Below are 27,384 nucleotides of genomic sequence, written 5' to 3' on the forward strand. Positions count from 1 at the left end.
AACCTTCAGAGCTAAGACCAAGTCATACATATATATCCTTATAACTCTTTACTGATTCTGTTACACAATCGTCTCCCCTTATCTGCAGAGGATACGTTCCAACACCCTCAGTGATACCAAACCTTATATATACTATGTTTCACAGATATAAAGTTTGTTCTCACTGTAGATCTTAGTACCTTAGCATGATTCTTTTTCTTTCCTTATTGAGAACTTTCATCTTTTTACTTAAAGGAAGCACTTTAGGGCTGCTCTTTGGCATATGTGAATTGCCAGCATCACTATTGCGCTTTGGGGGCTATTAATTAAAACAAGGGCTTGAACACAAGCACTGTGATACCCTGACAGTTGATCTGATAATCTAGAGGGCTACTAAGTGACTATCAGGTGGGTAGCATATGGACCGAAGGACAAAGGGATGATTCACACCCCATATGGGACGAAGCAGGACAGAGAGAAACTTCATCATGCTACTCAAAACAGTGCACAATTTAAAATTTATGAGCTGTTTATTCCTGGAATTTTCCATTTGATGTTTTTGGACCATGGCCGATTGTGGGTTACTAAAACTGCAGATAAGCAGGGACTACTGTAATTCTTTGCACCGAGAAGGGATTTGGTCTGTTGAATAAATGTCTGCTCTTTGTTATTTTTCCGTATTAAAGGAACTCTAAGTTGCAAAAATAATTCTTCCATGTTTTCCAGATAAAATATAAATCATTACTCAGTTTACTTCATCTAGGTCTCAAAATACTGTGCAACAGGACCTTCATTAGGGTCAAAATGTTTTTGTTTTACCAAATCTGTCTTTAATATGCACAATTTTCTGTCTTTATTCTCTTTACTTAAAGAAAGTAGACTTAAGAGTTACTTCCTTACAAATTCAGATCAATAAAAACAATCTCAAAACTGACTTTAGATTCATTAAAAGAGGCACTAACTATAGAAGTCTTTTTAAAAGACATAATATTCAAACCATATATCTAACCTCTTAGGTTTTCTGCTGTGTTTTTTTTTTTAAACATTGCTCCCCTGAGAAACTGCAGAAATTAACAAAACTTATATTAAATAAATAGTACAAGAAATACAATTTAGATTTAAATAGGATAAACAGTTGACCCTTGAACAATATGGGTTTGAACTGCATGGGTCCACTCAGGAATTTTTTGCATTAAATACACTGGGAATTTTTTTGGATTTGCAACTTTTTGAAAAACCTCACAGACAAACTGTGTAGACTAGAAATACCAAAACAAAAATTAGGAAAATGGTATGTCATGAATGTACAGAGTATATGTAGAAACTAGTCTATTTTATTCTTTATTACCATAAAGCATACACAAATCTATTATAAAAAGTTAAAAATTTTATAACAATTTAGTCAGTGGCTAGGCTACCATAAAGTAGTCATATTGTTGTTTCTTCATTATCGAGGCATGAATCATTGTACCTGTAAATAAATATGAATTTCTTTTTCATTATCGTTCCAGTTTTGATGTCTAGTGTCAGTAACACATGTAACAGGTACAGTGTTTGTATCATATAAGACAATATTGATGCAGGCACTGAGTGATGATTCATCTTGTAAACATGATGTAAACTTACAGTATCAATAAATACAGTAGAGTACTGTAAATGTATTTTCTTTATGATTCTCTTAATAACTTTATCTTTTCTCCAGATTATTTTATTGTAAGACTACAGCATATAATACATATAACATACAAATTGTATGTAAATCAGTTGTTTATACTTTTGGTAAGGCTTCCAGTCAACAGTAGACTATTATTAATAGTAGTTAAGTTTGGGGGGAGTCAAAAGTTATACACGGATTTCTGACTATGCGGGGGGCCAGTACCCCTAACCCCTGCGTTCAAGGGTCAATTGTATGTATAAGTAAATAAGAGATCAGCTAATTTTAAGTCATCTCCCACCAGTAAGCATTAGGATATAACTCAACTTTCCAAAGAACACTAACACTTTAAAATATTTTAAGTAATTTTTTTATGTAGAAAAATAACCATAAGCTCTGTGTGTGGCAATTAAAAGGCAATTTATTATTTGTAAACCATACGGGATATGCTGCCCCCTACAGAGTATTTTAAAAGAACAAAGAATGTTTTACATAAATGTAACCCAGAAATTATCACGAAAGCAATCTAAAAAATTTCAGTGATTAGCAATACTTAATGAATAACAGAATTATTAGATGAAAAAGAATTCTATGGAGATAACTGGAATTTGATTTTCTACCCTTCACTGTTTATGCTCATATATAATATCCTTCTACACAGAAGTGTATGTATAAACCCACAAATGTTCTGAGGATAGATAATACAGATAAATAGGAAGAAGGTGCCAATTCAAGAGCTTGGGAACACAGATTTGGGCTCAGAGGAAGAGAAGAGAGTAAAAGGAATTTGCTTTGCCTTGTGGAAGGACAATGCAAGGGAGACCAAGGGCAAGAACTGGCACTGTCATCACTTCGCAGCACAGTGTTCCTCACCTTGTCACAGATCCAGCTGCCGCTCACACATTCTAGGCTCGGAAGCCCCTCCTTTCTTAGATTAGTTGGCATGTAAGTAAGTGGCCAGCAAAAACAGATACAAACTGCACTTCAATTTGATTTGAATTCCATACTATTTAAGTTTCCTGACAGCACCAGGGTTGTTCAATTCTTAGAAACATTTAAATTGCAGTGGGGTCCTGACTAGGAAGTAAAATGATCAAGAACAATTTACAATGAGGTAGGAAACAGAAAGCAAGAATTATCATCTCCAGGGTGGGGAGCAGGAAATTAAGTGATTAAACTACTTAAGTGATTAAACTACTATTAAAGAAGTAGACACATCAATTCTAGTGACCAGTGAACTCAGATAGGAAAGGACCTATCAACCAGTTTTAGAAGGTGCAGGGCAAATGTCAGGGTCAGACAGCGTATCGACTGAACTTTCCCTGATGAAACAACTCCCTCATGCTGCTCACTCACAATATTTCAGAACACTTCCCTCCATCCTTTCATGTCTAAACACTACCTGTCTTTCCGGTCCCAGTCCAAATCTCATGTCTTCAATGAAGCTTTCTCTGCTCCTTAGTGAAACATCACCACCTGTTCCTTTTCCCGTTGAACTACTTAGTCTGCATCTCGTGTAAGGTACTACTATATATTTTATGATTTGATGGACATTTTAGCCTCCCTGCTAGTACACAGGGAGTACACATGCTAGTACACATGCTCCCCAAATACAGTACATACATCCAATTCATCTTTCTGCTGCTCTTCATATTTACAGGGTACTCTATATATAATAAAGTTTCTTCATAGATACTAACAGAGTACCTGTTGAATGAGTAATAGATGAACTCACTGACCAATAACAAGTACTTTAGAACAACAGGAAACTTTAGTAGGAGCTGAGAATCAGAAGTCAAATGTGGCAGAGCTCCCCTCCATAGGAGGTTACATGTCTTAAGTGATTTAAAGGTAGGTCAGTTTCCCTGGCTTTATACTTTCACTCATTCTATTTCTCCTTTGAGCTACTTATGACAAATGCATTTTTTTTTAAACCTGGTAATTGTGTAATTCCATGCCCACCCCACCCCCCCAACCCTGTTAGAATTTTAAGCTCCCTGGGGCTTGAGTGTAATCCCTCCTGTTCACTATTGTTATCTCCAGACCCAGCTCTGCACCCTGATGAAGCACTCAACGAATACTTATTGAATCACTCTCAAAATAATTGTACTTAATGTACTTCAGGAGTAAAAACTGAAAGGCCTAACAATTCTCTAAAATGCCCATATTTGGGAATTTCTACAAATTAAATACAGATAAATGTTAACATTGGAAAATCCTAGTAATGTCATCTTAGTTTTCATGTTTGGGGAAATCTTTACACTTCAATAAAAAGCGTTTAAACTGTGGACTAAATAGATTCAACTGCTAAAAACAAATTCATCTTCAACGTTGCATCAAAACTCAGAGCTCACACAATACACTTGCCATACCTCAATTCCTTGCACAATCATTTTGCTTAAAGAAAAACGTCAGCCCCAAGTCCTGTGCTATGGTTATTCTTTTCTTTCACACCGATTATGTTGTTATAGCTATCTACAGAAGAGGTCAGTAAAGCAGTCATTTCTGAAAAATTTGTTGTTAAGCCCAGTAATGACTAATATATAAGGGATATTAATTATATGAAGTAAAACCTGCTTTTAATTGGTAACAAAAACTAATCTCTTGAAGGCTGATTCTTGGTTTATAGCCTGCCATGTAGGTACTAGTCATCAGACCTAAAATGTTCATAGAAAGGTAGGTTTTTGTTAGTCTTAAAAACAAAACAGAACCAATAAATTTCATTTCAAATGTTATTAGCCAAAAACAAAATCTTCATACAACTGTCTGAACAAATATTACAATATTTTCCACAAAACGGCAAATAAATTTAAATTTGACACATAGAAGCATAGTAACCCCTACTTTTCAGATGACAATATGGATGAAATGAGATATCATATCTGCAGACCTGAGCCCAGTGCTGGCATACAGAGTAGTTAACTCAGCAGGTGTGGTTATTATGACTGTACTAGCATATTAAGGCAGGACTCTTTCTGACTCACTTCCAATAAGATTCACAAAGGATGAAACAGATACCAAGCATTCCCCTTTTAACAGACACTAAACCCTCTATGCTATCCTGGTAGAGAAACTGACGAAAAACTGATTTGTGAACCTTTAGACTAATATTCACCTCCAGTAGTTTAAGGGTAAAAAAAGAGGTCCAGAAAATCTCTGGACCAAGTTGTTGGAGTCCTATGGGGTTTCTACCACCCTCCATGGGGGAGGGGAGGAGGTGCTTTCCTGTTACCCTAAACCATGAGAAAGAAGGTTTTAAGAGGGGCCCCTGAAGAGTGTAACCTACCTGCCTTGGAAATTGAGGGGTACAAAGACTAGTGTCTGACCCATACCTGATAAAAGCCCCCATCAAGAAACAAGGAGAAGCAGCCTGTGGTACTGAGGAGAAGACCTGGTCTGGAAGCCAGGGGTATTTCCTGCAACAGCAAAAGGGGCCTCCTCCCCACTGCTGGCTTCCCAACCAGGCCAGAGCTGGGGAAGAGAAGATTTATTTTTTTAATCAAGTTCAAAGGGGACATTTTAAGTACTGCAGTGAGACTCCTCTTGTAAACTAAAGTGACAGAAAAAGCTATAGAATATTTATTATATATTATAGGATATATGTGTGTGATACAATATTTATAGGATACATATTTCATCAGAAATAATAAAAGAAAGAAGAAACTAAGATCAAAGGGGAAGGGAGGAAAAATTAAGTAGTTGTTTCCCTTCCACTCCATGATGATCAGTCCTTTCAATATTGTAATTGTATTACATGTTCAATAGTTGCTCAAGAGTATGAAAGAGTGAGGAATACCTTTATAAAGATTCTAAAAATTAATGAAATGTAGATATTACTGCAAATAGTAAACTGTTGAACAATGTATACTCAAATATTAAATTAAGCACTTCTAAATAGAATAAAATTTCTGAAGACATTTAGAAAAGCTGCTCTTTTTTGGTCCCCTTCTTCCTTTATTTTTAATGAGTAACAGCAGCGAAGTGATGCTGCCATGAAAGATTCTACCTACTCTTCCCAGAAGAATGGAACAAGGTAGAGGAAGTGAAAGTTGCTGAAGACAGGGACAGAGGGAAAAACGGGGGGCGATGTGCCCCAAGAATATTTATCCAGGGAGGGCAAGTCCATGTTCAAGGTCCAGTGCTAAGCACTACAATAGTACTTAGAGGGACACAGCAGGCTTTCTGACTGTAATGGAATTCGGATTAGACAGCAACAGCGAGAGAGAAACATACAGTCTTTTGTACGTGGGGAAGAGGTGGGAGAAGGAACCCAAAATTAAAAACAGCCAAAGTCCCAGTAAAGAATGCTTGTAAAGTCAGGTAAAGCGAATTCATGGCTCTTTAAAAACTCAGATCTTAGTCAATTAGTTATAATGAAATATTCTGTAGATTCTAAAGCCTTCCTACATGGTTTTAGAAGCTTGTTCCATTTAAGATTTTAAGATCAGAGAGACGACATAAAAATGGCGGCGTGAGGTGAGCCTCTGTAAAGCTCCCCTGGAATTTACAACTAATCGAACAATAATAACTCCACAAAGGACTCCCTGCACAGCAGACAGGCAAGACGAAGAGGCCGACTACCAAAGTCACCTACAGGTGGGAGAATCGCACGAGCGGGGGGAGGAGGGAAGGGAGAAGTGCGGAGACGGAGCCGCGGGGGCGCAGACCTAGCTCAGTGCTCCCAGATCGCTGCTTCCCGGAACTACCGCAGCTGCAGGAGAGGGAAGAACTCAGACTGCTAGGGCTCCGCTTATGGCCCACAGGGCTGAAGGGGCAGCATATAACACAGCTGAACCCAACGCTCACGGCAGAGACCTCGGAGAAAAGACTGAGGGAAGAAGGCTGAAAAAGGTGGTTTAAGCCCTCACTGCCGAGCAGAGAACGGAAGCTTTAAGCACTGAGACTAGCTGCTCCCTCCCAGAGCTTGTCCTGCCCCCACCTGCCCGGTAGAAGAAGCTGAACAGTAGCAGTGTCAGATCAAAGGAACAGAATATTTGCTGTTCTGAGAACTGTGGACCGCAGACACGGATTCGCAGCCCAACTAGTTCCAGCAAAGGGGAGAGAGCTGTGGAAGCAGGACCGGCTGTGGTGGTGGTCGCCGTCATTGCTCTGGGCCACCTCTCAAAACTCACTCCGCCCCGGCCCCACCTATCTGGGCAGATCCCTGCAAGAGTAAACAGAACTGCTGAAACATACGGGCTCTGAGTCTGGTACAGGAGGACTTTGGAACTTCAAAAGCTCTCTGCATACCCACACGGACACTGCACCCTATGACACAGGCAAACTATTAACAGAGGAGAAGTCGGTCTCCCAGGGAATCCCCTCCTTGTGTGAGACGCTGGAATAGTGCAGAGAAAACATAGCAGTACCATGTGAAGAGAGAAAAGAAAGGCTGCAATCAGACAAAATAAAACATTCTACCAACAAGTACTGGAGAACAAAAGAAAGACCTCTTCCTATTAACCTGTTGCAAAAGCAACCCCTGTAGATGTCTAGGAAGAGAAATGATAAATCAGTAATTGCCATGAATAACCAAGGCAACAAGACAGCTCAGAAAGAAAGTGAAAAGTCTCCAGAAAAGGAACTTAAAGATATGGAAATATGTGACTTAAATGACAGAGAATTCCAGATTGCAGTTCTGAAAAAACTCAACAGGATGCAAGAAAACACAGAAAGGCAGCTAATGAACTCAGAAACACAATCAAAGAACAACATGAACATTTTACGAAAGAGACTGAAATTTTTAAAAAGAACCAAATAGAATTTCTGGAGATTCAGAACTCAATAGAAGAAATTAAGAATGAAAAAAAAATCCAGAACTCAAATATATACTATAATAAAAGAAGAAACAGAGGGAAACATCATAGAATAGCACCACACAGAAATAATAGACAACAACAAAAAGGCAAATAAACAATGAAGACACAGCCTTACCAGAAAACTAAAGATAGAATGACAGGAAATCCTCACATATCTATAATCACCCTGATTGTAAATGGACTGAACTCACCAATAAAAAGCCACGGAGTAGCAGATTGGATCAAAAAACTAAACCCAACCATATGCTGTCTCCAAGAGACACATCTCAGCTACAAGGACAAGCATAGACTCAAAGTAAAAGGGTGGAAATTGATACTCCAAGCAAATGGTACCCAGGGAAAATCAGGTGTAGCCATAATCATATCAGATGAAACAGACTTCAGGGTGAAAAACATAACAAGAGACAAAGACGGACATTTCATAATGGTAAAGGGGACTATACAACAAGAAGACATAACAGTTATCAATATTTATGCCCCCAATCAGGGAGCACCGAAATATACCAAACAACTACTAATAGAACTAAAGGGAAAAATTAACCAAAACACAGTTATACTAGGGGACCTAAATACTTCATTGACAGCTATGGATAGATCATCCAAACAGAAAATAAATAACAAAATAGCAGCCTTAAATGACACATTAGATGAAATGGACATAATTGACATTTATAGAGCACTTCATCCTAAAACATCAGACTATACATTCTTTCCTAGTGTACATGGAACATTCTCAAGGATAGACCATATATTGGGACATGAAATCAGTCTCAGCAAATTTAAGAAGATTGAAATCATACCAAGCATATTCTCTGATCACAAGGTTTTGAAATTGGGTTATTAAGTGCAAAAAGAAAGCAGGAAAAACCACAACTACATGGAGCTCAAACAACATACTTTTAAAGAACGACTGGGTTAAAGAAGAAATTAGAGGAGAGATCAAAAGATACATAGAAACAAATGACAATGAAAATACATCCTACCAAAATTTTGGGGATGCAGCAATGCAGTTTTAAGAGGGAAATTTATATCATTACAGGCCTATCTCAAGAAACAAGAAAAATCCCAAATAAATAACCTCATGTTACACCTTAAAGAACTAGAAAAAGAAGAACAAGTAAAACCCAAGTTCAGCAGAAGAAAGGAAATAACAAAAATTAGAGCAGAACTAAATGAAATAGAGAACAAAAAGACAATAGAAAAAATCAATGTGTCAAAGAGCTGGTTCTTTGAAAGGATTAACAAAATTGACAAACCCTTGGCTAGACTCAGTAAGATAAAAAGAGAGAAGACACTAATTAACAAAATCAGAAATGAAAACGGGGAAGTTATTACGGACACCACAGAAATACAAAGGATCGTCCAAGAATATTATGAAGGACTATATGCCACCAAATTCAATAACCTAGAAGAAATGGACAAGTTCTTAGAAACATATAGCCTTCCAAGGCTGAACCATGAAGAACTGGAAAACCTAAACAGACCAATCACCAGTAACAAAATTGTATCAGTCATCCAAAACCTTCCCAAAAGCAAAAGTCCAGGACCAGATGGCTTCACTAGTGAATTCTACCAAACATTCAAAGAGGATCTAATACCAATCCTGCTCAAACTCTTCCAAAAAATTGAAGAAGAGACAGCACTCCCTAACTCATTTTATGAGGCCAACAGTACCCTGATACCAAAACCTGGTAAGGACAACACACAAAAAAGAAAACTATAGACCAATATCTCTGATGAATACAGACGCAAAAATCCTAAACAAAATTCTAGCAAATCGAATACAACAATGCATTAAAAAGATTATTCATCTCAACCATGTGGGGTTCATCCCCGGGGCACAAAGGATGGTTCAACATCTGCAAATCCATCAATGTGATACATCACATAAACAAAATAAAGGATTAAAATCATATGATTATATCAATTGATGCAGAAAAAGCATTTGACAAGATACAACATCCATTTATGATTAAAACACTTAATAAAATAGGTATAGAAGGAAAATACCTTAACATAATAAAGGCCATATATGACAAGCCCTCAGCTAATCTCATAATTAATGGTGAAAAACTGAAGCCCTTTGGTTTACGTTCAGGAACATGACAGGGCTGTCTCTTATCACCTCTGCTTTTCAACATAGTGTTGGAAATCTTTGCCAGAGCAATAGGGCAAGAGAAAGAAATAAAAGACATCCAAATTGGGAATGAAGAAGTGAAATTATCACTCTTTGCAGATGACATGATGCTATATATAGAAAACCCTAAAGACTCCACCAAAAAGCTCTTAGAAACAATCAATGAATACAGTAAAGTTGCCAGCTACAAAATCAACGTACAAAAGTCCATTACATTCCTATATACTAACAGTGAAATCTCAGAAAGAGAAATACAAAAAACCATTCCTTTTGCAATTGCAGCAAAAAGAATAAAAGACCTAGGAATAAACTTAACCAAGGATGTGAAAGACCTATATGCTGAAAACTATAAGACATTTTTGAAAGAAATGAAGAAGACACAAAGAAATGGAAAGGCATTCTGTGCTCATGGATTGGAACAATCAACATAGTAAAAATGGCCATATTACCCCAAACAATATACAGATTTAATGTAATCCCTATCAAAATCCCAATGGCATATTTTAAAGAAATAGAACAAAAAATCATCAGATTTGTTTGGAACCACAAAAGACCCCGAATATCCAAAGCAATCTTATGAAATAAGAACAATACTGGAGGTATCACACTCCCTGACTTTAGCTCGTACTACAGGGCTACAATAATCAAAACAGCATGGTACTGGCAGAAAAACAGACACATAGACCAATGGAATAGAGAACCCAGAAATAAAACCACATAAATATGGACAGATAATTTTTGACAAAGAAGCTGAAAACATACAATGGAAGAAAGACAGCCTCTTCAATAAATGGTGCTGAGAGAATTGGATAGTCACATGCAAAAGAATGAAACTGGACTGCTATCTGTCACCATGTACCAAAATTAATTCAAAATGGATCAAAGACTTAAGCGTAAGACCTGACACCATAAACTGTATAGAAAAAAACACAGGTACTAAACTTATGGACCTTGGGTTCAAACAGCCTTTTATGAATTTGACTCCAAAGGCAATGGAAGTAAAAGCTAAAATAAACAAATGGGACTGTATGAAACTTAAAAGCTTCTGCACAGGAAAAGAAACCATTGACAGAATAAAGAGGCCACCAATTGAATGGGAGAAGATTTTTGCAAACAGTGTCTCCGATAAGGGGTTAATATCCAAAATATACAAGGAACTCATGAAACTCAAAAACAAAAAACAAACAACCCAACTGAAAAATGGGCAGAGTACCTGAAGAGACATTTCTCCAAAGAGGACATACAAATGGCAAATAGACATATGAAAAAATGCTCAACATCACTAATCATCAGATAAATGAATAATAAAAACCACAATGAGATATTACCTACCCCAGTTAGAATGGCTGTCATCAACAAGACAAATACTAACAAGTGCTGGAGAGGCTGTGAAGAAAAAGGAACCCTCATACACTGTTGGTGGGAATGCAGACTGGTGCAGCCCTTATGGAAGGCAGTGTGGAGGTTCCTCAAAGAATTACAAATAGAATTACCATATGACCCAGCAATTCGTCTCCTGGGTATCTACCCAAAAAAATCTGAAAACATTTATACATAAAGACACGTGTGCTCCAATGTTCATTGCAGTTTTGTTTACGGTGGCCAAGACATGTAAACAACCAAAATGTCCTTCGATAGATGAATGGATAAAGAAGTTGTGGTATATATACACAATGGAATACTATTCGGCAGTAAGAAAAGATGATATAGGAACATTTGTGACAACATGGATGGATCTTGAGAGTATGATGCTAAGTGAAGTAAGTCAGACAGAAAAAGGAGAGAACCATATGATTTCACTGATATGTGGTATATAAACCAAAAACAGCAAAAGAACAAGACAAACAAAAACTCAGACACAGACAACAGTTTAGTGGTTACCAGAGGGTAAGGGGGGTGGGGGGTGGGAGATGAGGGTAAGGGGGATCAAATATATGGTGATGGAAGAAGAACTGACTCTGGGTGGTGAACACACAATGGGATTTATAGATGATGTAATACAGAATTGTACACCTGAAATCTATATAATTTCACTAACAATTGTCACCCCAATAAATTTAAAAAAAAATAAAAAGAAAAAAAGATTTTAAGATCAGTATTTCTTTTGAGGAATAAATTATTTATTACTTTCAACTATGGAAACACTATGCTGAACTCTATAATAAAAGTGTGATCATTGTGATTTCATTTTGAATCGTAAGTAAGCCAAGTTCATTCTTAGAAAACATTAAATGCCAAACCAGAGCTATCCCCACTTAAATTATGTGGTGTCCAAATAACTGACTCTTAAGTGGCAATAATAGTATACCTGTACCATTCACCTATACAAACCCAAATTATAATCCTTGTCCAGAGAGCTCATCCCATAGTTTATGGCATGAATTCTAGACAGTCCAGCTGTCTGTTTCAGCACCAATTAGCCTCAATCCAAATGAGCCACAGAACATACTATGTATGGTTTATAGAGGGTTCTCATTCATTTTTAGCACACAAGGCTCCAGTGTGTTACCTCAGGTTTTCTGCTGCTATCATAACAGCTCATAAAACTGATTCTAGTCATATGGATAATGATGAAGAGCTAAGTCTAAATTTGAATTCTGATCAACTAAAACTGTTTTGAGTAATTAATTACATTGTAAATCAACGCAATCCAATTTATTTTGGGTTATGCAATCACAAAACTGATTACTTTTCAAATAAAAATCCAGAAAACTAGATTACTTCCCAGAATAAAAAGTAACAAGTAATTTGTGTGTGTGTGTGTGTGTGCCCCCCCACCCCAGCCCCAGGGCAAGAAGAGAAGTCAGAGTTAGAAAGAAGTCAAAGAAAAACCTAGGTATATCTCTAGGAGGGACAATACATTAGAGATGTGATTCTTTCCTTTAAGCCAATAAAGTCACCTGGATGGAAAAGAAAGATCTTTCTTTATTTCCCCTTCTTATCCAGAAGTCTGAAAATTAAGCCCCCAGAAGCACTTTTATCTAAGGACAAAGGTACAATGAGACTCCCCAGGGGAGAATATAAGAAATGACCATAAAGTATAGAAAATGACTTTTAAATAAATGTGCCACAACTATATATAGAAATGGATGTTGTCCCTGTCAAAATCATTACCTTGGAAAATTACATACTTAATTCAATGATGCTGTCACAGGTACTTTGCAATTTTATTTCAGAGCTTAGAGTTTTCCACATTCTTAAAACTGGCAAATACCTGTTTTTTTCAGGTGGGGTTTAGCAATAGTCAAAAGTCCTCAGAGGGTAAGGGGGGATGGTGGGTGGTAGATGAGGGTTAAAGGGATCAAACATATGGTGATGGAAGGAGAACTGACTCTGGGTGGTGAACACACGATGGGATATATAGATGACGTATTACAGAATTGTACACCTGAAATCTATGTAACTTTACTAACCATTGTCACCCCAATAAACTTTAATTTAAAAAAGGAATAAAGAAAAAAGTAGGGCCAGCCCAGTGGCTTAGGCAGTTGGAGCTTCGTGCTCCTAACTCCGAAGGCTGCTGGTTCGATTCCCACATGGGCCAGTGGGCTCTCAACCACAAGGTTGCCAGTTCAACTCCCTCCTCGAGTCTCGCAAGGGATGGTGGGCTCTGCCCCCTGCAACTAAGATTTAACATGGCACCTTGAGCTGAGCTGCCACTGAGCTCCTGGATGGCTCAGTTAGTTGGAGCACGGGCTCTCAACCACAAGGTTGCCAGTTTGATTCCTCAACTCCCACAAGGGATGGTGGGCAGCACCCCCTGTAACTAAAGGTCGAACATGGCACCTTGAGCTGAGCTGCCACTGAGATCCCAGATGGCTCAGTTAGTTGGAGCGTGTCCTCTCAACCACAAGGTTGCCGGTTCGACTCCCGCAAGGGATGGTGGGCTGTGCTCCCTGCAACTAGCAACTGCAACTTGACCTGGAGCTGAGCTGCACCCTCCACAACTAAGATTGAAAGGACAACAACTTGATTTGGAAAAAAGTCCTGGAAGTACAAACTGTTCCCCAACAAAGTCCTGTTCCCCTTCCCCAATAAAATCTTTAAAAATATAGTCCTCAGAGTAGCTGTGCTTCTTGGAACCTCCCAAGTTCAGGTTCCATGCGTCTTCCTAGTGGATCACTGTGTTCCCCCCAGCAGAGAATGTTTCACTCTATATTGGAATTGCTTATTGATTACCAACTGTCCTTCAGGCCAAACTGTCAACTGCATAGGAGGAGGAAATTTATCTCATTTATTATTATACCCACAATCCTAGCATAGGGCCTAGAAAATGACAGGCATCCTAGAATACCAAATGATGCAATCTACTATAATACAAAATGGTTTGGAATATGGTGTGTACCTTCTCTATTTACCTCCCTACTCCTTTCAGAAAAAAAGAGCACCACACCTCTCGGTCTGATTTGTGTGATTATATATTTGTAAAGAGGGACTATTACTTTATACACCTGGGAGGAAAAGTGGTTGGATTGAATGACTTTCATTACTTATTTATGTATAGAGAAAAAAATCATGATTTTCTTCCTCAGAGACTAAAAGCAGAACTTTTCATTCTCAATGATGCAAGCATCGTATCTTACCTAGCTGCAATATCTCTGTGGTGTCTCTCTGGGCTTTCAGCACCAGCTTGAAATGGCGATAAAGTGGATAGCACAAAACTCTTCTTCCAAAAGACACCAGGATTTCATGAACATTAGTCCAAGTCTGTGAAGTATTATTTAAATAAGTAATAACCATTTTCATACCATACAAACAAAAGCACATAACAAAATATTCTCAATTAAAAACTATAAGTTTGGATTATCATTAAGCCAAGTAGAAGAGAAATATAAAATCATAAAAGGATACATACACCTCACAATAAAATTTTTAATCTTAGTCTTTGTAATTTCTCATATTTTATCAATATACCACAAATGCTCCTTAAAAATCACATATGTAGCAGGAAAGTTTTAAAAAGTACCTTAAGAATTACAAATATGAATCTAAAACACATGACACTAACAAAATACAGATGCACATAAAAGACATTTCTAAATGATATATGCTTCATGTTTTTGTCTTTTCGGACCCTTCAAGACTGTAAATGAAAGATGTCAGGACTCTTCAGTGAAACATGTTCATAGTTTCCCTCTCCTCCCCTTTGTTTTTTGTTTGTTTGTTTGTTTTGCTTTGGGCATGAATAATACAGGATATTTACTTTAGTATTTGTTTTTACTTATCAAAGAGAAAACGAAACATCTCTGGGGGAAAAAAGTGTTTTATCTCAAACAGTATTAAACCGATACCATTAGCTATTCAAAACTTACTGAAAACACTAAACAAAGGCAATTTTCTACAAAATTGCTTTTACATTGAGTTTTCATAAATAAAAAAAATGTAACCCTTATACAAAACCTAAAATATAAAATTAAAACTAAAGGAACAGCATACTTTCCATGTATATTAATCCTTAATAAGTAAGGGATCTGATTAAGAATATTGAGTATCTGACAAAGAATAGCTTACGTCTAAAAAAAATTATGAACTTTTAAAAAAATTCAAGTAGAAAATGAAATACTTATAAAAGTTTGACAGTTATTAGCATATCTGGCAGTTCTAAGTTCTCTCAAAAACTAAAGATTTCAAAATAAAATCATAAATAGGTGAATTTATTCATGTAGATTTTAATAACTGACTGTGAAATTAATTGCCAACTACTTTGTTTTCAACATAAGTAATCAATGCAATTACTACAGAAACCAGTTTCTCCATTATATGCTGATCATGGCAATATGTAAGACCCAGATGAAGTCTAGAGAACAGTACTTCTCCGTCTTTAGTATGCATATGAACCCTGGAGTTCTTGCTACAGATTCTGATTCAGTGGGTCTGGACTGATACTCTGTCCTGCTAACGAGCTCCCAGCTGAGGATGCTGGTCAAGCTGTTGGTCCATGGACCGTGCTTGGAGTAGCAAGATTCTCTGATAAAGTGTTTCAGTTCCTGCTGACATCTATTTTTTGAACAAAGTGATGCGATGAAACAAACGATTTTACAACTTAAAATGTAGTTTATCTAGGATTTAAACTGGGGGAAAAAAGTAGTCATCTTAATTGATGATACAATTATCAGTTGTTTAAACTAACACTTTTTAAGTTTCTACTGTTAATCACTCCTGTGATGTACAACAGTTTGTTCAAAACTAGTAAATTTAAAGATGCTACGCTTTGATATTTTTGGTAAGACCTACACAACTATTTTCTATAAAATACATATAAAAACAAGTCCTATTATATTAAAAATGTTATTACATCTAACCATAGTAATTGTAGGACCTGAGAGAAGTTATTTAAGCTGCATGATCTAAGTTTCCTCATCTATAAAATATCAATAATACTTCTCACAGACTTATTGAAAGGAATTGGTGAGGTAATACATATAAAACACTTAACATAGCCCCTGATGGGCAATAAGTGGCAGTTAGTAGTAGTATCACTCACGTTTGCTTCCCATCATTGAGCTAAGCCCTAATATATGCCAACTTACAAACATGCCTAAAAACTCCACTCCACAGTCTCCTCTGACAGACCATCTACCCATTCTTTCTCCAAAGTATGTTGTCCCTCTCCTGATTTCCAAAATACCTTACCTGGCTTCATCAGTATAAGAGTAACAAATGGAATCAGAATTTTATTTAAAGGATGGTAGAAAAAAAAAAAAAAAAACTCGTACGACAATACTTCCACTTTTAAAAAGTGAAGGAATGGCTTGAATTACCCAAAATGAACTAATGACAACAGAAAAATAACTTTCTGGACAAAATCTAAATAATTGCAACTAAAAATCATACCTCAAACCAGCACAGTGTTGGACTCAGTTTTCTGATATTCCATGCAGATTCAACCTTTATTTATTTAGGGAAAAAGAGTACTGTTGCATTAGAGGTCAAGACATTTAAAAATAAAGCAAATGTATCCATTAATTCAACTAGTATGTGGGTAGTGTTGACGTATATAAGAACTAAGAACTGTCGGTGATTGCAAAAAATAATTGCTTTACTGATGCAGCCGCTACCAAAGACAAGTTTCTGTCTACTTTCCATGGGGTTTTATAAAGCAAACCTTTTTCTCTGTTAAAAGTCCCAGAACACAAGAGCAAAGAAGCAGGGGCTTTGACAGTGAAAATTAAAGCAAAGTGATGCTTGCTCAATTTCTGTCCTCAACAATGTTAGTTGCCTCCGAAACATTCGATAAATATCTACCAAAGGACTCAAACATAACGTTCAAGTGCTGTCTATGGCACTTAAAAAGCTGCTCAAGAATTAAGCCTTTCAGAGAATGCATGTAAGAATAAGCACATTCTAAAACTGGTTTTGAAGTTGCAAGACTTCATGATTCCAGATATGCAGATATAAGAATAAAAGTGGTAAGCTGTTTTGAGTATAACTACACACTCTAGCTTATCTTTTCAAGCAATAATATGAAGCATTTTTTGCCAAAGAAAACATTTTCTCCAATTGTATAGTATCTTTAAAAAATGAGGGGAAACGAAAAGCATTTTCAGTTATATTAGGCCTCATTAACATTCATTTTGGAGTCAAATGCAAATCTCAAGAATCACCTTTGAAATTTTCAGAATCATGACAACAAAAAATTTGGCACATATAAACTGTAACTCTAAAACTACGCTACTGCTATGATATTAAGGGAGATAGGCAGATTTAATAATTTCCCTTCACAATGACACGAACTATTTATGTAATTTTAAAAAAGAAAAGCATATGCTCAGCTCAAAAACAACCCTTTCAGCAAGGACAATTATAAATAGAGACACGTTAACCAGAAAGACTTTTGTTTTTCAGTTTTCCAGCCTTTTTTTATGTAGGTGAGAAAAAAGTTTAGCTCTTCATTTACAAAATCAATTGTGGTTTAAGAAGAAATAAAGTCTACATTATTTAAAAAAAGATCACTTGAGAATACTGATGGGTGGTAAACAAACAATGTGATATATAGATGATGTATTACAGAATTGTACACTTGAAACCTATGTAACTTTACTAACAATTGTCATCCCAATAAACATTAAAATAAAAAGGAATACTAATGTACTTTACAAAAAATTTACTTTTACAATGGGATTTCTTTAAAAGATTCCTTTTCTTGTAAAGTGTTATACTTGCACCTGCTATTTGACAGCTCAGAGAAAGAATACATGTATGGCAAAGTTTCCCCCTTGCAGATGTCAAGTGTCATGTGGCAACAGCCCTCTTATTTGGCAATTTATCTCCTAAAGATCCTTTTTCTCTACCTTCAGTTTTACTTCTCCACCTTGCTATTTGTAAAGACTGAAGCCATGAGATAAGATAAAGAGACCAAGTAAGCAGTATGCTTTCACGTTGGTACCCACCACCCATGTACACATGCAACACCACGCAAAGCGCTCCCCCCAAGTAATTCAGCACAACAGGTCTCACTCAACAGGAGTGACGCCTTAATACAGTTTGCTTAGTACAGTCATCTGTGCCAACAAGCACAGACATATATGTACTTACATTCCTCTCTCCTTCAGTGACACGAGTTTCATAGCAATATGCCAGAAGGATATCAATTAAACTGTAGTACACTTGACGATGGGTTCTCTTGTCCAGGAGGTAAGATTTATTGACAAATTTTCGCAGCTGAAATTTCTCTTCTTCTGAAAATGACACTAGAAGAAAATGTATTTAAAAATTAGATGTTCCATTCAGTTTTGTAGAACCCTCAATGTGGAAGATTTGTCAAAATTAGAACTTTAATTATAGAAACTGAAATAAAGTTATTTAACAGGATATATAAACAACATTTTAACTGAACTTCATAGTTTTATTAAGGGCTATACACTTGCTCAACCTTAGTATGGCTACATAAAGAATAAATGTCTAGGGGCCGGCCCGGTGGCTCAGGCGGTTAGAGCTCCATGCTCCTAACTCCGAAGGCTGCCGGTTCGATTCCCACATGGGCCAATAGGCTCTCAACCACAAGGTTGCCAGTTCAACTCCCTCCTCGAGTCTCGCAAGGGATGGTGGGCTCTGCCCCTGCAACTAAAATTGAACACGGCACCTTGAGCTGAGCTGCCGCTGAGCTCCCGGATGGCTCAGTTGGTTGGAGCGCATCCTCTCAACCACGAGGTTACCGGTTCGACTCCCGCAAGGGATGGTGGGCTGCGCCCCCTGCAACTAGCAACGGCAACTGGACCTGGAGCTGAGCTGCACCCTCCACAACTAAGACTGAAAGGAGAACAACTTGAAGCTGAACGGCACCCTCCACAACTAAGATTGAAAGGACAACAACTTGACTTGGAAAAAAGTCCTGGAAGTACACACTGTTCCCCAATAAAGTCCTGTTCCCCTTCCCCAATAAAATCTTAAAAAAATAAAATAAAATAAATGTCTAAACAATATCTATCCCTCCCCCTCATTTCCAGACCCCTCCCCCCACCTTTTTTGCTACACTTCTGTATTCAAGGCAGCTAAATGTTAGTTATTGATTTTAAAATTAAGATAACATATTTTGACAAAAGAAAATATAAAATAGCTAAATAAAACTATAAATATTCACTATCCATTTTGAAAGTTTTATACAAAAATATGAATATTCCCATATATGGGTCCATTTTAAGTGTATAGTACTAATATTCTTCACACATAGAAACAAAGTTATACGCAAATGCGCAAATATGACCATATCACACATATCAGACTTATGGGGAGAGGATGTTTCTTTTCAACATAGTATATTTTCCTTTTCTTCTTTTGCTTGGCATTGTCTTTCCATCTTTATCAAGAACCCCCCCACCCCCATGTTAAAAATTTAGTACAAATAATTTCACATTTTTCTTGACAAACATGTAATCAAATAAACACACAAACATACATGGGAGTTTATACCTCCCCACCCCAAAGAATTAAATTATTTTTCTCTATGTAGCCTGTCTCACTCAACAGTATCTGGCAAGTCTCTCCAAGTCAATTGGTACCTAGCTCATTTTTGCGAAGGTCTTGAATATTCCATGGTGTAGCAGCGTCTATCCAACCACTCCTCATACTGATGGGCATTCGCTGTGCTCCCGGTTCTCCGCCACTGCTAATAATGCTATATTCTTTAAAGGCTATAACTCTCCTTTCCAATGATCATAAATAGAAGTTACCTTTCCTACACATACCTATCACCCCCCTCCCAGCAATGAATGTAATATCTCTTTTGAATCGTTTCCAATTTAATGGATATAAAGTGACTGTGGTAGGAAGAATCCAAAGATGACTGCAGGCAAGTCACATCATTTGAGTGTGGGGAGAACCTGTGACTTGCTTCTCTCCAAAAGAATACGCAAAGGTGATAAAACAGACATTGTCATGATTGTATTTTGTTATTAGCAGACTGGACCGAGAGACTCACCTGCAGGTTTTGAAGAAATAAGATGCCATGTTGTGAGAGGGCTACTTAAGAGGAAACAATGGGGGACTCTAAGATGTGAGAGTGGCCCCCAGCAGACAACAAGCAAGACCATAGGGGTCTCAGTTCTATAGCCTCAGGAATGGAATTCTGCCAGCCATTGTTTGAGCTTAGAAGAGGACTCAGAGAACATAGCTGCCAACACCTACTAAAAAAAAGGTGGTCATATTTGTCTACAGCTTTGCAAGACCCTACGCAGAGGACCCAACTAAGTCATACCTGACTCCTGGTCCACAAAAACTAAATCATATTAAGGCTGTTCCTAATTTGAGTTAATTTGCGATGCAGCAAGAGGAAACTAATGTAGTGACATATCATTGTTAATTCAGTTAGTATTTCTCTGACTACTAAACTTTGAGCATTGTTTCATAGGTTTGCTAGCAATTTGGCTTTGCTTTCCTGTGAATTGCCCATTTATGTGTTTTGCCCATTTTTTTCTACTGGATGGCTTATCTTTGGCAAATTAAGAACTCTTTGTCTATCATAGATATGAACCCTAATCATCTCTCCGTATCTATTGCATATCTATTGACTATGGTTATGGTATCTTGTAACACCAAATTATTTGTTTTTGTGTGTAGCCAAATACATCCATCTTTAAAAAAAAAAAAAGTCAGGATTTATAACCTTCAGTAAGGTTTCCTCAATCCCAAAAGTGTACATGAAGTCTCTTTTTCTAGATTTACTATTTCCTTTTTTTAACTTTAAGTCTTTAATCCATCTGGAAGTTATTTTTTCATATGTTTTAAGAGTTCAGTTAATTCCAGATGAACAGTTAATTCTGCCAGCACAGTTTGTTCAGTAATCCAACTTTTCCCACTGTATTGAAACACAAAATTTATAAAAGATCCGTTGCTTTTCTTGCTAAAAATTACTTCAAAGCATTTTTAGTTTTCGTCACTTGAAAATACACTATTTCCCCCATTCCCACTATTAAATACAATTGATAGAAGAGACAAAAGCTATTTATTTTCATTTCTTTTTAAAAAGTTTTTATTATTATTTTTAATTAAAGTTTATTAGGGTGACAATTGTTAGCAAAGTTACATAGATATAAGTGTACAATTCTGTATATACATCATCTATATATCACATTGTGTGTTCACCACCCAGTTAGTTCTCTTTCCATCACCATATATTTGATCCCCTTTACCCTCATCTACCACCCTCCTCATCCCTTACCCTCTGGTAACCACTAAACTATTGTCTGTCTCTATGAGTTTTGTTTCTTCATTGGTTTTTCTTGTTTTTTTTGTTGTTTTCACTTTTGTATACCACACATCAGTGAAATCATATGGAGCTCAACTTTTTCTGTCTGACTGATTATGTTTAGCAGTATAATCTCAAAATCTGTCCATGTTGTCACAAATAGCACTATTTCATCTTTTCTTATGGCAGAATAGTATTCCATTGTGTCTATATACTACAACTTCTTTATCCAATCATCCATTGAAGGACACTTCGGTTGTTTCCATGTCATGGCCACCATAAATAAAACTGCAATGTGAGGACGTCATAGGAATGGCAGCAGCAGGGCGCACTTTTTGAGTTCTCCTCCGGATCTTATCACAAACGGGACATCTATAACCCATCAAAGGACTCTCTGCTCATCACGCAGAACAGCTAAGAGACGCGTGCAAGGATTACCTGAAGGTGGACAAACTGGGCAAGCAGGGGAAGAGGGAAGGGAGCGGAGTGGAGACACAGCCCACATCTGTGGCTATGGGGACATGGCCCGCATCTGCGGCAGTGGAAACATGGCCAGCAGCTGCAGAGACGCAGGGGATCCCAGGATGGAACAGAGAACACAAAAGCCAAGAGGTGGGCTCTTTCCGTGTATCCCACAGCTGATCTCTCCTGCCAAGGGGCAGCATATCCAGAGCATTTGAGGCAATAACCTCAGCTGAGACCTCCAGTTGGGCCCTAGGCTGGACAAAGGACACGAACTCCATACCTGGGCCCCTCTCCCCAGCTCTTCCAATCCTACCCCTGTCCTTTCAGAGACTTAAACTGGTCCCTGAACTGAGGAGTAGTGTCAGATTACAGAGCAGCCTTAGTGCTCAGGCTCTGGGAAGACCAGCGTGCAGCTGTGACCCAGGGAAGAGGCTGGGAAGAGTGTGATTTTTGCTGGGCTGAGAGAGAAGAGACTCCTCCATCCCAGGCCCCACCCTTTCTGGCCTGTGGAAAGAGTGTGACATGGCTGGGCTGGGAGAGAGAAGACCCCTTCATCCCCAGCCCCTACCCTTTCAGGCCTGCCTAGGGCAGGACAATTACAACTGCGGAAACATGCCCATGGATCAGCAGTAGGCGGCAGACACAGCTCTGGGCTTTCAGCAGCTCAGAAATCTCCCGCCCGCCACACACACACACACACACACACACACACACACACACACACACACACGGAAGAAGTGCCCTAAGACTAGGAGAACCGGACAGAGGGCTGGTGGTGCTACTCTCAGTGTGCATATGTGCAGGCAAGGGCAGAAACTGCACTGACTTTGTAGAAGCTACCATCCAGACCCCTCAGCCCCATGCATCTAAATCTACAGTTGAACGTCACTCTAGGCACCAGGTGACCAGCTCTGCCTGAACAATACACAGAGGTCTCTTTGGTACAGCAGAGGACAACCTGGTGATTACTTGGTGGGCTTAAGCCAAGACTGGCGCTGCTTTTTTTCTTTTGTTTTGTTTTTATATCTTTGACATCTTTGCCTGTGTTGAATGTGGGTTGTCGGTTGTTTTTACATGTGAATGTATTTGGTTTTTTTCCTTGTTCTTGTTGTTGCTGTTGTTGTGCTTGGTGATTTGCTTTGTTCTGAAATTGCCCTACCAGGGCCCAGCTTAACAGGCACAAGATTCAACACATCCAGAGGCCGACTCCAGACCAAACCAGAGTACTACCGGGTTTGACCTACAACTGACACACCCAATGGGAATTCTCTACAGGCACAAGAGCCCATAGAGGCCAAACAAAACTTAAGTGGTCAACTCTCATGCAGCAGACCACCCTGCAGTAGTCAGAGCCAAGTCTCACAACCAATCAGCCTAGGAGTTAACCCCACCTACTCACAAGCGAAAAGCAATTAAAGATCTTCTTTAACAGGACAATATACACAACACAAGAGTCACCTTTGGAGCACATGCAAAGTAGAAGAATGAAGTAGTGCAAGTCACATATAAAGGACACATACTACATAAGATAACCCAGCAAGAACTAAGAACTCTAGGGGATGTACCTAATACATCGAAGCAAACACAGAGAGTCAGCCAGAATGGGGAAACAAAGAAACATGTCCCAAATAAAAGAACAGAAGAAACCTCCAGAAATGGAACCAAATGAAATAGAGGTAACCAACCTATCAGAGACAGAGTTCAGAACACTGATGATAAGAATGTTTAAGGAGCTTAGAGACGACATAAAGAAGGATAGAGAAATCATAATGAACAACCTGTTAGAACTAAAGAACACAATTACCGAAACAAAGAACTCACCTGAAGGACTTAACAGCACGTTAGGTGAAGCAGAGGATCGAATCAGCAACTTAGAAGACAAGTTAGCAGAGATAACCCAAAAGAGACAACAAAAAGAAAACAGAACAAAAAACAATGAAGATGGTTTAAGAGACCTCTGGGATAACATCAAGCGCAACAACATGCGCATCATAGGAATACCAGAAGGTGAAGAGAGGAAGCAAGGGATTGAGAACATATTTGAAGTAATAATGTCCGAAAACTTCCCTAATCTGATGAAGGAACTCAACACACAAGCCCAGGAAGTGCAGAGAGTTCCAACCAAGATAAACCCAAACAGGTCCACACCAAGACACATTATAGTTAAAATGGCAAAGGTTAAAGACAAAGACAGAATCCTAAAAGCAGCAAGAGAAAGACAGAGGGTTACATACAAGGGAATTCCCATGAGAATATCAAATGACTTTTCTACAGAAACATTGAAGGCCAGGAGGGAGTGGCAGGAGATACTCAAAGTGATGGAAAAACAAAGGCATACAACCTAGATTGCTTTATCCATCAAGGCTATCATTTAAAGTTGATGGAGAGATAAAGAGCTTCCCAGAAAAGAATAAGCTAAAGGAATATATTACCACCAAACCAGCATTGCAAGAAATACTAAAAGGACTTCTGTAAATAGAAGAAAGATGAAAACAATCTAACTACCAATTTAAAAATGGCAATAACTATGTACCTATGATTAATCACTTTAAACGTAAACAGATTAAATGCTCCAATCAAGAGACATAGGGTGGCTGAGTGGATAAGAAAGCAAGACCCTTGTATATGCTGTATACAAGAGACTCACCTCAGATCAAAAGACATACACAGGCTGAAAGTGAAGGGTTGGAGTAAGATATTTCATGCAAATGGAAATGAGAAAAAAGCTGGAGTTACAATACTTGTATCTGACAAAATACACTTTAAAATGAAGAACATATAAAAGACAAAGATGGGCACTATATTATAATAAAGGGATTGATCCGACAAGAGCACATAACCCTAGTAAATATCTATGCACCCAATATAGGAGCACCTAACTATATAAAACAGATATTGACTGACATAAAGACAGAGATCAACAGTAACACTATCATAGTAGGGGACTTCAACACACCTCTGACAACAAGGGACAGTTCTTCCAGACAGAAAATCAATATGGAAACAACAATCTTAAATGATAGATTGGACCACTTGGATTTAATCGATATTGTCAGAGCATTTCACCCCAATGCTGCAGAATACACGTTCTTCTCAAGGGCACATGGAACATTTTCAAGGATATACCATATGTTAGGCCACAAAACAAGTCTTGATTAATTTAAGAAAATTGAAATCATACCAATTGTCTTCTCTGACCACAGTGCTATGAAATTACAAATCAACTACAGGAAAAAAACTGGAAGACACACCAATACATGGAGGTTGAATAACATGTTACTAAATAATGAATGCATCAACAAGGAGATCAAGGAAGAAATCAAAATATCAAAAGATATCTCGAGACAAACAAAAATGAAAACACGACATCCCCAAATCTATGGGATGCCACTAAAGCAGTCCTAAGAGGGAAATTCATAGCACTGAAGGCCTACCTAAATAAACAAGAAAAATTACTAATCAACAGTTTATCTCCACACTTAAGGGAGCTGGAAAAAAAGAACAGCAAAATAAGCCCAAAAGGAGTACAAGGAAGGAGATAATAAAGATCAGAGCGGAAATAAATGAAATAGAAACCAGAAAAACAATACAAAAGATCAATGAATCCAAGAGTTGGTTCTTAGTGAAGATAAACAAAATTGACAAACCTTTAGCCAGACTCATTAAAAAAAAGCGGACCCAAATTAATAAAATCAGAAATGAAAGAGGAGAAGTGACAACAGACACCGCAGAAATACAAAAAAATTTAAGAAATTACTATGAGCAACTATATGCCAACAAATCTGACAATCTGGAAGAAATGGAAAATTTTCTAGAGGCGTACTACCTTCCAAGGCTAACTCAAGAAGAAACAGAAAACCTGAATAGACTCATTACCACCAGGGAAACTGAATCAGTAATCAACAATCTCACAACAAACAAAAGCCCTGGACCAGTTGGCTTTACAGGTGAATTTTACAAAACGTTCAAAAAGAATTATCACCTACTCTCCTCAAGCTCTTCCAAAAAATCCAGAAGGAGGGAAGGCTCCCAAACACTTTTTACAAAGTGACTATCACCCTGATCCCCAAATCAGACAAAGACACCACAAAAAAAGAAAACTACAGGCCAAAATCTCTAATGAACATAGATGCAAAAATCCTCAACAAAATATTAGCAATACACTAAAAAGATCATACACCATGATCAAGAGGGATTCATCCCTGGTATGCAAGGGTGGTTCAACATCCGCAAATCAATTAATGTGATACACCACATTAGCAAAATGAAAAATAAAAATTACATGATCACATCAATAGATGCAGAAAACGCATTTGATAAAATCCAGCAGCCATTTATGATAAAAACCCTTAAGAAAGTGGGAATAGAGGGATCATATCTCAATATAATAGAGGCCATATATGATAAACCCACAGCTAACATCATACTCAATAGGGAATAGCTAAAATCATTCCCCTTAAGATCAGGAACAAGGCAAGGTTGCCCACTTTCTCCACTTCTATTCAACATAGTGCTGGAAGTTCTAGCCACAGCAATCAGACAAGAAAAAGAAATAAAAGGCATCCAAATTGGTAAGCAGGAAGTAAAATTGTCATTATATGCAGATGACATGATAATATATAGAGAGAACCCTAATGACTCCACCAAGAAACTATTAGAGCTAATAGATGAATTTAGTAAAGTAGCAGGATACAAAATTAATATTCAGAAATCAGTTGCATTTGTATATACCAATAATAAAACATCAGAAGGAGAAATTAAAAAAACAATCCCATTTACAATTACTTCAAAGACTATAAAAACCCTTGGAATAAATTTTACCAAAGAAGTAAAAGATCTGTACTCAGAAAATTATAAGACACTGAAGAAAGAAATGAAAGAAGATACAAATAGATGGAAACACGTACCATGTTCATGGATAGGAAGAATTAATATAGTTAAAATGTCCATACTACCTAAGGCAATTTACATATTCAATGCAATTACTATCAAAGTACCAACGACATTTTTCACAGAAGTGGAACATATAATCCTAAAATTGATATGGAACCATAAAAGACCCCGGATAGCCCCAGCAATCTTGAGAAATAAGAACAAAGTGGAAGGTATAACAATACCTGACACCAAATTATACTACAAAGCTACAGTAAACAAAACAGCATGGTACTGGCATAAAAACAGACACATAGATCAATGGAACAGAATAGAGAGTCCAGAAATAAATCCATGCTATATGGCCATTTAATCTATGATAATGGAAGCAAGAATGTATGGTGGGGTAAACACAGTTAATTCAATAAATGGTGCTGGGAAACCTGGACAGACACATGCAAAAAAATGAAGCTGGACCACCTCCTTACACCATATACAAAAATAAATTCAAAATGGCTTAAAGACTCAAATGTAAGATCTGAAACCATAAAATTCCTAGAAGAAAATATAGGAAGAAACTTTACAGAAATTACCCGGAGTAAGACTTTTACTGATATAGCCCCTCGCGCAAGGGAAGTAAGAGAAAAAATAAATATGTGGGATTACATCAAACTAAAAAGTTTTTTCACAGCAAAGGAAACCATCAATAAAACAAAAAGGAATCCTACTGAATGGGAAATGATATTTGCCAATGATATAGCTGATAAGGGGTTAA

At 37.6% G+C, this 27,384-nt stretch overlaps 1 protein-coding gene across 2 annotated transcripts in view; it reads right to left on the minus strand.

Annotated features, from left to right (window-relative positions):
* Positions 1-27,384, minus strand: part of SHQ1 (SHQ1, H/ACA ribonucleoprotein assembly factor) — a 167,230-nt gene that overhangs the window by 80,806 nt on the left and 59,040 nt on the right. For both annotated transcript variants that reach the window (XM_019717052.2, XM_088798545.1), the window contains exons 7-9: positions 18,125-18,279; positions 16,424-16,477; positions 14,173-14,296 (exon numbers count right to left, since the gene is read on the minus strand). In XM_019717052.2, the coding sequence (XP_019572611.2) occupies positions 14,173-14,296; positions 16,424-16,477; positions 18,125-18,279 (333 nt within the window). The remainder of the gene's footprint in view (positions 1-14,172; positions 14,297-16,423; positions 16,478-18,124; positions 18,280-27,384) is intronic.

The sequence above is a fragment of the Rhinolophus sinicus genome, chromosome 5 (genome assembly GCF_057876585.1).
Source record: "Rhinolophus sinicus isolate RSI-liver-muscle chromosome 5, RSI-T2T, whole genome shotgun sequence".
In the NCBI taxonomy this organism is placed as follows: Eukaryota; Metazoa; Chordata; class Mammalia; order Chiroptera; family Rhinolophidae; genus Rhinolophus; species Rhinolophus sinicus.